Here is a 13632-nt window from a genome sequence, read left to right as displayed (position 1 = left end):
TCTCCTGGTTCCCCCACACACACATTCTACTCCATTCTTTGTGTATTTTTCTTCTAAAATAGGATCCAAGATGATAACAAATATTTATGCCAAAATTATCATGCTAGCTTTTGAGTAAGGAAAAACTTATTGTGTAAAGTGATGGTGTAACAAAAAACAGCAATTTAATGCAATGCCATTCAGTTTAAGAATCAATCAATAGACATTATTATATCTATTTTACAAATGAAGATATGATGAGAAAGGCTAAGTGAGGATGCTCTTTGATTAGAGCGTCATAACTAGGTCCCTGGTTTCAAATCTAGCCTCAAACACTTCCGAGCTATGTAACCCTGGGGAAGTCACTTAACCTCAGTTGCTTAACCCTTACCACTCATCTGCCTTGGTTTGAGAGGATTCTCAGAGCTAAGTAGCCATCTTGGCTCCACCCCCCACTCATTTGCCTTGGAACCAATAGTTAGTATAAATCCCAAGACAGAAGGTAAGGCTTTAAAAAAATTAATCAACCAAAAAAGAAGCAAGAATTAAGCACCAACAGAGGCAGCAAGAACTGTGCTAGGTTCTGGAGATAAAAGCACTATCATTTGGAGAAATCAGAAAAGATAACACAAAGAAGTTGTCACTGGAGGAGAGTTCTGAAGAAAATAAGACATTCTAAAAGGGGGAGGTCAATTCCAGGGAGGAGAATATTCCAGGCCTGGGGGATAGATATCACAAAGGCACTTAGCCAGCAACAACTATTTCCTAATAAATAACCATTTATTAAGGGCCTACTGTGTGCTGGATTCTGGGAATACCAAAATAAAAACATAAAACCATCTGTGTCTTTAAGGATCTATTGGGATCGGTAGCACAAAAGGCAAAAGACCCCACTATAGTCTTAGCTTTTCCAATACCTTACTCTATGACCTTATACAGATAAGTGTCAGGTCTAGAGTCAGGAAGACTTGTCTTCCTGAGTTTGAATCAGGCCTCAAACATTTACTAGCTGTGGGACCCTAGGCAAGTCACTTAAAACTATTTACCCCAGTTTCCTTGTCTGTAAAATGGGCTGGAGAAGGAAATTGCAAACCACTCCACTATTTTTGCCAAAAAAAAAAAAACAACAACAAAAAAAATAGGGTCATGAAGAGTTGGACATGACTGAAAAAATGACTAAACAACAAAAATAGTTAATTTCTTAATTCTCTAAAGCCCTCTAAGATGGAAACCAAACCAAATGGCCCTCTTGACCCTATCTATACTCTAATTAATCTTGAAAAAGTCTCTCAACCTGTCTAAGCCTCTATTTCTTCATCTGTAAAGTGGAGATAAAAAATACTTTTTTTGCTTACCTAAAGTGATATGAGGGATAGGAGGTTTACCTGTGATTTTATTGATATGGGGAACTCCTAGAACAGGAAATTTCCTTTAACAGAACAATATAGCATCTTCTGTTTAATTTACTCCCTCCAAATCCCTGCTCCACATGACAGACCTTCAAATACTTGAATAACTATCATATTTCTCAGCTCCCCTTGAGTTTTCTTTTTTCCAGCTTACGCATTCCAAGTTCCTTTAAGTGTATCTTTTACATAATAAACTCAAATCCCTTCACCATCCTGATTGCCCTCCTCTGGACACTCTCCAGCTTCTTGCATTGTGGTGAACAGAATTGAACACAATACTGCAGATTAGTTCTGATGAGGGTAGAGTACAGTCATCTCCCTGTTCCTGGAATTTATGCCACTGTCAGCAAGCTGGGTGCTACAATGGCTAGAGCATCAGGTCTGGAGTTGGAAAGACTCAATTTTCTGAGCTCAAATTTGGCCTCAGACATTTATTAGCTATGTGACTTGGGCAAGTCATTTAACCCTGTTTGCCTCAGTTTCCTCATCTGTAAAATGAACTAGAGAAGGAAATGGCAAACCATTACAGAATCTCTGCAAAGAAAATCCCAAATAGGATCACTAAGAATTAGATACAAATGGCGCAACTGAACAATAGCTTGTTTCTCTCTATGCAGCCTAAAATTCAATTAGCTTTTTGGATTTAATATTTGTTTGTTTTTTGCCACACCACACTACTGACTCATATGGAGATAATCAATTAATGACCCATCATCCCATTGTGTTCTTAGCATCAAAGATTTAAAGCTAGAGCACCATCCAGTCCATCTCTTTCACTTGCCAACAGGGAAATTGAGGTCCAAAGAGTTTTGGGTCTTTGCTTAGGATTATACAGATACCAAGTGGTAGGACTGGGATTTGAACCTAGAGCCCTGACTCCAAATTCAAGATTCTTTCTACTGGCCATGCTATTTCCCAGTTGTAAGGAATGATTGTATATAGTAGATCCTTATAAATGCTTTTTTAACTGAGGCAATATATATGAAAGAGATTTATAAACTACAAAATACTTATTTAAGCTGAGGATTATTTTCCCCCAAATCTGTCTGAATCTTCTTCTGAGAAAATGGAATGAAGTATCCCCTCATTTTTTGTTTCCTTTAGGTCAAAACACTTAAATTTTACCCTAGTGACCCCAAATAACTAACTCATTGGCCCCAGAAGATAGAATCAGGAGAAATGGATAAAAATTATTAAGGAGATAAGTTAGATTTGATATCAGGTAGAACTTCCTTACAATTTGAAACTATCTCCCAATGGAATGGGCTTCCTCAGGAAATAATGGGTTCACTAGAGGTGAGATATTGTAGCAAAGATTCTTCTTGAGGAAGGCAATAGAAGGGCTAAATGAAATAGTTTCCAATTCTCAACTCCAGTGTTTCTGTAAAATGACCATGGATTCCATGGAGGATTCCCTGTTGTGTTTCAAACTTCATGGAATCAGCACAATGTTTATGGAAGTCTTCCCCATTGACAGGAGTTTCTCACCTTTTTGGATTCTATAGCAAGACATTATCCATGAACTGACAGCTCAGGTAAGCATAAAATCTCCTTGTTTCACACCACAGGTTATATAGCCACAGATAATCTGGAGCAGTGATGGTGAAACTTTTAGAGAACTTAGAGACCAAGTGCCCAAACTGCTACCCTCATACTGCATGTGAGCCTCCTTCCTTTTCTCTTACCACCTTGCCCCAGACAAGGAAGGAAGGAAGCACTCCCATTGGGCTGCTGGGCAGGGGGGGGAGGTGATGTAAGAAATGACCTCAGGCATGTGTGGAGAGGGGGAGGGGAACATCCCCCTCCAGCATGCTCCAGCACATGTGCCATAGATTCACCAATACGGATCTGAGGTGACCCTCACACAATGATGACAAGGAGGACTTTTGTCAACAACAATGTTCTGTTATTGTATGATTGCAATCTGCAGAAAATGAAAACTGACTAAAAAAGAGCACAAATATAACTGTGATCTCATGAGTGGGTATTTCCTCCAGTGATGCAGATAACCCATATTTTCCCTTAAATTCACCACCATATGGAAGTGGATTAATCTCAAAGGACAAAAACAACATATAGTTCAAAGGGTACATGGGTTCTTCTGATTTAGTAAGAGAAAAGGAAGGAAGACTTTTGTATGATGAATGGATTATAGAAAATATATAGAATAGCCTATAATTTATAATTATAGGATAAGCAACTAGTCCAGGAAGATATCACTTTCTGGCAAATAAAGGGAGAAGAAAGGGAAGCAGTGTCAGAGTTTATATCCTTGAGCTCAAATATCACTGAAGATGCAAACTGTAGCCTGAAATTAAAAGGTACTTTTTCTTGAAAGGAAAGCTATGGTAAACCTGGACAACATACTAAAGAGCTGAGACATCACCTTGCTGACAAAGGTCTGAGAAGTCAAAGCTCTGGTTTTTCCAGTAGTGATGGATAGCTATAGGAATTGGAATATAAGGAGAGCTGAGCACCCAGACTCAATGTTTTCAAACTGTTGCTGGAGAAGGCTTTTGAGAGTCCCATCAACAGCATGGATACCAAGTCAATTGATACTTAAAGAAATCAATTCAGACTAATCACTGGAAGGTCAAATACTGAAGCTAAAGCTTAAATACTTTGGCCATATAATGAGAAGACAGGATTCAGTGGACCCTGAATTTGGAAAAGATTAAAAGCAAAAGGAAAAGAGAATGGCAGAGGATGAGATGAATAGATACTGGCATGGAAGCATTGAGCATGAACTTGGACAGCCTTCAAAAGATAACGGAAGACAGAAGGGCCTGGCAAGTTATGTTCAATGGTGTCAGAAGAGTTGAACATGACTTAGAACAAATGAATAACAACACCACCACAAGATATGCACAATAACAATAACTCTAGCTTATATTCATATTGTGCTTTAAGGGTTATAAAGTGCTTTCCATACATTATTTCACTTGACCCTCACAATAACCCTATGAGATAGGTACTATTCTTATTCTTATTTTATTGATAAGGAACTTGAGGCTCAGACAGGTTGAACAATTTGTCCTGGGTCATATAGCTAGTAAATATTTGAAGCAGAATTCAAACTCAAGTCTTCCTGAATCCATGTCTTGTAATCTGTCTACCACTGTAGATGGAATTATTTCTTGCCCCTTCTTCTAAAACTGTAGTACTAGCAAAGTATCAAACTAAAGTCAGAAATGATGATAGAGGAATGATTTCATGAGTCTTCCCTAACCATACCAACTCACAATGACCTCTTTTTTCTCTAACTTTATCATTATACCACCCAGTTATATACTGTTACACATTTATTTTTACATTTTCATAAATTTTGAATCCCTAACTAGATTGAGAAACTCTTTGAGGACAGGGAAAATGTCTTCTATCCTTTTTCAGGCCACATAATGCCTAGTACAGAGCTAAGGCAAATAGTAATCACTTAGGGTATTTGTTAAATAAGAAAATGAATCTATACAAGAAGAAAATAAAAGAAGTATTATGGTTGTCGAATAAAGAACTAACAAACATTTTTAACTTTTGTGTGAAAGCCAGAAAGCCTTTATAATTATTAATTAGCTCACTGAACACTAGGAGCTTCCTGGAGAGAAGAGCATCATGAGGAAGAAATATTTGAGGCTAGACAATATTTATACTTCAGTGATGCTGCTGAATTCACAGATGAAAAACAAAGCTACTGGAGAGAAACAAGTCTTAATTACAGTAAACATTTTACATTTAATCATGCTGGTCTGTATTAATTTTTAAATGTTTCTATTGTCAGTACAATGCATTCGCCTCCACTACACACTGGTCATCTTTTAATTTTGTGGGGGAGTATTTTTTAAGCTTTGTTTGACAGTTATAGACCTAACATCACAACAGAGAAAATAATGTTTTTGATTTGGGGGGGAGTGGACAAAGCGATGGTATGCATCCGTGATTTTATGTCCCAAATATGTAATTAAATGTAAAGGAAAATGTATTTTGTTTTACTAAACAACAAAACTGTTATGTTCTGAAATAATCCACATATTCCTAAAGGAAAAAAAAAAGGTATTCTTTCTTCTCTGAAATTCTCGGGTCCCATGATTCTCAGTTAAATCATGCATGTTAACTATCCTTGTTTGACAGCATGTTTTATTCCATTTCCCCCTTCATTTGTCTGCAAATTTTGCCAGCTGAATTTATTTAGACTTGGTTGAGTGTTTCATTCCAATTTCCTCCCTTATTCCCCCTAATTTTAGTGTGGTGACAGGTATGATTGACTTAGAGCAAACAGAAGACAAAGAACCCAAGGATCTGTACTTTGTCTTGTATTAATCATTTATTCAGTGACCTGTCCTACTTAAGAGTCTACTCACTGTTGTGTACACTGATGGAGGGCAGATGAAGCATAGATAATACAAAAACAATGGAGAAAGCATAATATCAAAGACAATTATAAATTGACGTGAATTTATGTGAGACTCACATTCATATATGTATAGACATCTATATAATGCACAAGTAGATATTATATACATATGTGTGTCTATATGCATGTGTATATACATATGACATGTGTATATATATTCACATTCAAATAAGCTTACTCTATAGTCAGCTTACTACCATTTTCTATTTTGATTACCCTCTTTGTTGTCATTCAATCATGCCTGACTCTTTGTGACCCCTTATGGGGCTTTCTTGGCGAAAACACTAGAGTGGTTTGCCATTTCCTTCTCCACTTAAATTAAATTAAAGCAAATAAAGGTTTATGACTTGGGAGACATCCAGGGTCACACAGTTTTTAGTGAGTGTCTGAGGTCTAATTTGAATTCAGGTCTTCCTGACTCCAGGTACAATATTCTATCTCCTGAGCCAACTATCTAGAGGTTGTCAGTTGCCCAAGGTCAAACAGGAAGTGTCAGAGTCAGGATTTGAATTCAGATCTTCCTTTTACAGTCCCAGTACTCTAACCACTGATTCACAGGTGATTCTATGTAAAAATACATACACACACTTCACTTTTTCAACTAGAACCCAAAATCCTTTATAAGTACGGATATATTTTTCATCAATTTCTTATTTCATCTGGGTAAAAGATTGCTGAGATTGAAATTCCCCCTGTCGGTACAGATTGTAAACTTGCTGCAAATTATAGCATCAGAAAGTCCCCAGGGTCCTGACTTGCCCATAGTCAGATACTTAAGTCTTTCATGGACTCAGTCATAAAGTCTTTCTGACTCCAAAGGTGGTCCTCAATTGGATATGCTAGGCTACCTCTCTGATGTTTATACCGCTCTTAAAACCACTGTACTCTTTCCTCACCTTTCCATTTTGTGAAGTGGGGAAACTAAGATAATAAAGTTTATAAAGTATTTACTCAAAGACATATAATAATCAATTGACAAGAAATATTCCTTTCAATGTTCCCAATTTAAAAATGCTTCCCAAAAGGGAACTTTTAAAGGATGCTTCTTTCTACCCAAGAGCCATACACACCTCTGTTGTCTCCTCAGAGAAAGCCTGCAGAATATCAGTCTGCCTGGTGTAGTTTCCATTGGCGTCCTGTAATCCCTGTAGAATTCGTTCCCTCAGAACCAGAACAGATACCCGTAGCTGGTGCCAGAGAAGCTGTACTGTGTGGATATCAACTATCACGTTGACAGAGTAGGAAAGGAGCTTCAGGGAAAACTCAGTTTCTAGGAGGGCATGGATTTGTTCAACGTGATCAGAGATGTCTTCACATATGTCCTATAATAATTTTTTTAAAAAAAGAGAGAGAGAGAGAGAGAGACAAAATATTTTGAGTTCATGAACAAGGTACAAGAAGACCATCAGCCCTCCCGCTGACAATCACCTAGCAAGATGCAAGTCATTCCAGATCTCAGACTATTGCAGGTCTGGTATTTGGTCTTTGTTACTGCCTTGGGTAGCTTACATATTTGTAGTCCGCATTGCTGGGATTCATGCCCTCAGCAGGCATGCAGGTAAACTGATCTCTTCTTCCTAAACCACAAAAGCCTTGCTAGTCATTGTTTCTGATGGACAAAATGAAAGGTCAGCTACGGTGAAGGGCTCACTCTATGAACGGCTTTCCTGTTCTTTCTCTACTGCTTGGGCACCTTGCAAAGAAGTCAGTAACTGTGATGTTTGCTAGGCATGTTGGCAGCGAAGTGGCTAAAGTGAGCACCATATATGCCAACATAGGAAGATCATAATCAAAAGACCTTTATGTCATCCAAAAGTCAGTTGGGAATGAATGATTCAGAAGAACCCCTGCCAGGCTCAATTTGCCTATAAAGGACATTTGCCACACTGTCTCACAGAAGTACTTCTAAAAAATTAGATTCATGGCAGATGGCTAAACTTCTAAGCATAATTTGCAAGATGAATTATAATTTCTTTAAAGCAGTAAGTTTCTTTGCAAAAGGATCTCAGAGGTGGCAGAGGGGTTGGGAGATGCCATTCTAAAGGTGTTGCCATAAGGAGATTGAATTTTTTCCTTATAACCGGTACCACATTTTTCAATCAATGTCTGCCCAAGAGCATCATAAATTTAAATTTAATGTTATCCTTTCCCTCCCACCTTAATAGATAGAAACTGTGAGGTCTACCACATTTCCACAGTACTATTATAGGCTACTGACATCAACTATTCTGTTTGTCAAGGTAGTTAGTTTAAAGTGTGTGTGTGTGTGTGTGTGTGTGTGTGTGTGTGTGTGTGTGTGTGTGTGTTGGCAGGAGGGAGGTTGGAAGAGCTTGTGAGAGGAACTCCTGGTCTAGAAATTCTATCTTTGTGTTCTGGCAATGATTGTACCCCCATTTCCAGAATGCCAGAATGCACGTACTTTTCACTTTTATCTCTTAGACTCTCTATTTTCCTTCAGAAGTTAAGAAGTGGCACCTTCTCTATGAAGCCTTTGCAGATTGCCCCCCTGATATTTGTACTTCTACCAGCAAAATATCTTACATACTTTTGCATATTTATATATGTTAGGGCAGCTAGGTGGTGTAATAGATAGAATGCCAGGTCTAGAAGTAAGAAGACTCATTTTCCCGAGTTTAAATCTGGTCTCACACACTTACTAGCTCTATGACCCTGGGCAAGTCACATAGGAATGGAATCGAATGTTGTGATTCTGTAAGAAATGACAAATATGATGGATACAGAGAAACAGGAAAGATTTACAAGATCTAAAGAAAGCAGAGGCCAAAATGTGGTATACATAATAACTCTATTGACATGTATGGAAGGACTAACCATGAAAACCCTGTTTGCCTCAGTTTCCTCATATGTAAAATGACCTGAATAAGGAAATGGGAAGTCACTCCAAGATCTCTGCCAAGAAAAACCCAAATAGGGTCAGGAAGAGTCAGACAAGACTGTAACAACTGAACATACTTACAAATGTACATATAGCCTCCCCTTATAAAGTGTTAGCTTTCTGAGAGTAATAGCCATTTCCTTTTTTTAAGTTAGGAGTTTTATATATTTATGTGCATATTTATATATATTTGTATATGCATATATTATATATGACATGATATATTTTATACATTTAGTTTTATTATTTTTGTATGTAGCACTTAATAAATGTTTTAAATTTAATTAATACCATGATAAAAGGAGATTTTTAATTTTTTTAATAAGCCAAGACTCTCTAAGACTTAACTGAGTTCTCCATCACAAATGACAACGCAATTCTTTTAAATCAGCCGGAAAACCATACTTAGATTGTAAATTGAAATTTTATTACTAATGATAGACTCCTAGAATATTATTAAAATATTGTCTAATAACTGGAAAAATAATAAGTGAAAATTATAAGTTGGGGGGAACTTTATGACAAATGCCTGTGACATTGAGAAATAATAAATGCATTATACCTTCAATTAATACTCTAAAATTGGCTCTTAAGAAAAAATAATTGTTTAAAACTGCAATATTAAGCACATTAATGATCTGATTAAATAAACTTTTGAAATTTCTTAGAGAGAGTCTAGAAAGTTAGGGTGTTAGTTATTTGACCTAAGGAAAATGGTCCAATGAAAGTACAAATGCACTTTTCTCCCTCCCCAGAAAATATCTTTGTTTTAGAGAGAGAAATGAAAAAAATACATCAATGTTAATAAAATGTTGCAGATGGAAGAGACTTTAAAATCAACTATTCTTGTTTTACAGAAGAAGACATCAAGACCAAGGGGGGTCAATGTGCCTTGTCACCAAAATTCACATGCCAGTTTAACAGTGGCAGAACCAGATCTAGAATCCAGATTTTCTTGATTTCGATTCCATGGTCTTTAAATTATGCCACAAGGTGGGCAGCTGGGTAGCTCAGTGGATTGAGAGCCAGGCCTAGAGACAGGAGGTCCTAGGTTCAAAGCCGGCCTCAGACACTTCCCAGCTATGTGACCCTGGGCAAGTCACTTGACCCCCATTGCCCACCCTTACTACTCTTCTACCTAAGAGCCAATACACAGAAGTTAAGGGTTTAAAAAAAATTATGCCACAAGATCAAAACATTCATATCAGCAGTCCTCTCTATGGGCATACTTGCCTTTCTCTGCTCAAGTACATTCTTAAACCCCAAAGTCCCTAATTAGAACCAAAAAATACCAAAAGCCATATTTGCACTATTGTATAGCAATAGAGGAAAATATTTTCTTATTAATGTATTCAACAAGCATTTATTAAGCATCTACTATATAAAAGGAATTGTGTTAGAAACTAAAGACATATATACATTCCATTTGGGGATGAGGAGAGGCATGTAATTGGGGGAAAAAAGACAAACATAAATATTAGATGCCCCCAAAATCTTTGTCCAGTTGTTAACTTTTCTTGAAAGTTTAAAAACATATGTAAATGTAATAGAGGGGGTAACTAGGTGGCTTAATGGAACAAGAGCCAAACCTAGAGACAGGCGTTACTGTGTTCAAATGTGGTCTCAGATACTTCTTAGCTGTGTGACCCTGGGTAAATCACTTGACCCCCATTGCCTAGCCCTTACTGCTCTTCTGCCTTGGAACCAACACACAGTATTGATTCTCAAATGGAAGGTAACACTTTTTGTTGGGATTTTTTAAAAGCAATATAGATAAGTAATTTTCTGGGGGGAAGTACTAACAACTGTAGGGACCAAGACAGAATATGGTTCTGGATTTGAGCACTGAAGGAGATTTGGGATTCTATAAAATTGAGGTGAGAAGGAAATATGTTCCAGGCATGGGGGAGAAAGCCTGTTTCTTGGTTAGAGTTAAAACATCAAGTATAAATGTTAGAAGTATTTGGGAAGATAAGCATACAAGTGCTACAAAAAATAAAAATTGCTGGTGGAATTATGAATCAGTACAACCATTCCTAAAAGCAATTTGGAAGCATGTAAATAAAGTGCCTAAATTATCCATACCATTCGATTCAGAGATTCTTACTAAGCTTATAACCCAAAGAGGTCATTGATTAGAAGATAGTTCTCATAGTGCACCAAAATATTTCTAACAGTACTTTTTGTTTTAGCAAAGGACTCAAAACAAGGTAAATATCCATTCACTGAGAAATGGCAAAATAAATTGTGGCATAAGAATGTAATGGGATGTTTTTGTTCTGTAAGAAATGACAAGTATGATGGATACAGAGAAACCGGAAAGATTTACAAGATCTAAAGAAAGCAGAGGCCAAAATGTTGTATACATAATAACTCTACTGACATATATGGAAGGACTAACCATGAAGTATTCAAAAGTGAATGTTGCAAAAATTAGCAAAAATAAACCATTTTCCACTGAAGAGATTTGGAAAGACACGCCCATTCCACTCCTTTGTAGGAGAGTCACTCATATGATTCAATACATATATTTTCAGATTCCTTCAACTCACTGATCAGCTTTATTGATTTGTTTTGTCTCTTTTTTCTTCAAGGTTTTTAAATATAACATATTAATATGTGATTATATTTCATTAATATTTATATATTCTATATTACTTATATGTTATAATGAATATATTGATAATATAATATTCTTTCATTCTTTAAGAATATTCTTTGATATATGTGATAATTTTCTGGGAAAACCAGGGGAAAAATACTTGGAGGAATTCTGGGTGTTTAAATAACAAAATATCAACAAAATGTTATTTAAAAAAAGAAAATAAATAGTAATTGGGAGCAATAGCAAGAAAGCTAGCAAGTCTGGGTCATAGAGTGTTCAAAGGAAAACAAGTATGTACTAAGTCTAGATAGGTAGATTGAGGTTATAAAAGAACTTTGAAAATTGAACAGATGAGTTTGTGTTTAATCCAAGAGATAGTGCCCTTGTAGTAGACCTTCACTATGAAATGACTCATTATTACTTTTTTTTATCCCTTTTCTTCTTAGAATCGATAGAAAGTATTGCTTCCAAGGCAGGAGAGTGGAAAGAGCTAGGCAACTGAGGTTAAATGACTTGCCCGGTGTCACACAGCTAGGAAGTATCTGATATCAAATTTGAACCAAAGATGGCCCATCTCCACGGGCCTGGCTCTCTATCCCCTGACCCACTTAGCTACCTTCCTATAACTGTTATTGATGCATCTTTCAAAGGCCACTTGAAGACATCAGAAACCATGTCACCTGCAAGCTTAGGGAAAGCAATTCTCATTTCGGAGCCTAATGGGAAATAAACATGAGAAGAGACCTAGGGAAGGATCTCTAGGGCACATCTCAAATCAGTTTCTCATTAATATTTGAATTATAAACATGCAGTTTGAAAGTGGAAGCATGAGCTGAACCTTTATCAGACATGCTTTATTCAAATGCAAACATTACTTATGACTCCTGTGCTTAATAAAATATGTGTTAATATATTTGGGAAAACAAAGTATGTTCTCCGAATGCTACTGGTGACTGCTTTGTCCTCAGAATATCATAAACCTTCGCCATTTCTAATTTCTAGGAAATTGCAAGTCACAGTATCTAAGGGCATAACACTAATAAAACTATAATAATCAGCTGTAATTTTGTGACTTCAGGGCTATTATCTTCCAAGCCTAAAAGAAAACGAGGCTATCCAGAGAATGAATGAAAGAAAATGGCAATGCATACAAGCCACCTATTGCAGGCCCCCACACATTCCCTCCAGAACTGCCAAAGGACTCAGGGGGTGACTAGGATAACTTCAGATCTTCTTTCCATTTCATACAAACACACACAAATACACACAGGTATACTCACTCGCATACGATAAACTGTACTGAAGCATTTTGAGATCAGAACTGTTTATCATATAGGCAAAGCCAAGCGGCCAAATGTCCATTATCATTCAAGCTTCCAGACACCTTCTGAGCCTCCAACAAACAGCTGCTCTTGTCTGTCAGGGAGGCAAAGGTCCTCCATGGTGACTAAAGTAGTCCTGTTATAAACACTGATGGGAACCAAGGGTGGATACAAATACACCCTACAGGGGTCTGTCTGGATTTTGCTTGTTTGTTTAGGTTGTTGTGGTTATGAATATTTTATATTGAGGTTGTGTATATTTTATATTATATCCAAGTTCATTGATATGTATATTTGTGCATGGGTGACAGAATACATACATAAGTAAATATAAACATATATGTATCTATATGTATACACATACACTTTATGCCCTAGTGTTTTTTTTTTCTGGAAAAAATCCAAGGTTCTTAAGATAAAATGTTATTTTAGATATTTTTCTCTAGCCCAGGTGGAAATAAACAAACTGTAGCTCTTATGCAGATCTATTGCCAGGATAATTGCCAAGAAAATCCCAATGGGGGTCACAAAGAATCAATCATGACTGAATAATAATAACAAAGTCAGGATGAAGCTATCAGGATTTTATTTAAGAATGGATGATTGTCCTGGGTAAAAATCCTTAAAAGAGATTGTCTTCCTCCAAGCCAAAAGTACATGAACTTGTTTGTATTTGTTAATGTTTTGACAACTTAAATATAATTGGTTTGTTTTGTATTTCTATATACTCTGTTTTGTGAATTTTGAGATATTATTCAGAGAAAGAGTTCATAGGCTTCACCAGACTGCCAGAGGTGTCCATGACATGAGAACAGTAAAGAACCCTCACTATATGCTAAGGAAGGGAACTATGGCTCAAGGCTGGGTGTTGGAACTAGAGTGGAAAGCTTGGTTGACTTGTGAGATTCTTGAATAGTGGAAAATTTCTTGTTTGCCCTAAAGTGGGGAGAGAGAGAGAGAGAGAGAGAGAGAGAGAGAGAGAGAGAGAGAGAGAGAGAGCTGTCTCTTATACA

At 36.8% G+C, this 13632-nt stretch overlaps 1 protein-coding gene across 1 annotated transcript in view; it reads right to left on the bottom strand.

Annotated features, from left to right (window-relative positions):
* Nucleotides 1-13632, bottom strand: part of AKAP6 (A-kinase anchoring protein 6) — a 488735-nt gene that overhangs the window by 367110 nt on the left and 107993 nt on the right. The window contains exon 2 of the mRNA XM_044665065.1: nt 6867-7118. Coding sequence (XP_044521000.1) covers nt 6867-7118 — 252 coding nt within the window. The remainder of the gene's footprint in view (nt 1-6866; nt 7119-13632) is intronic.

The sequence above is a fragment of the Gracilinanus agilis genome, chromosome 2, assembly GCF_016433145.1.
Source record: "Gracilinanus agilis isolate LMUSP501 chromosome 2, AgileGrace, whole genome shotgun sequence".
NCBI lineage: Eukaryota > Metazoa > Chordata > Mammalia > Didelphimorphia > Didelphidae > Gracilinanus > Gracilinanus agilis.
The sequence above is the reverse complement of the archived record's forward strand: the minus strand, read 5'-3'. Positions and strand labels throughout refer to the sequence as shown.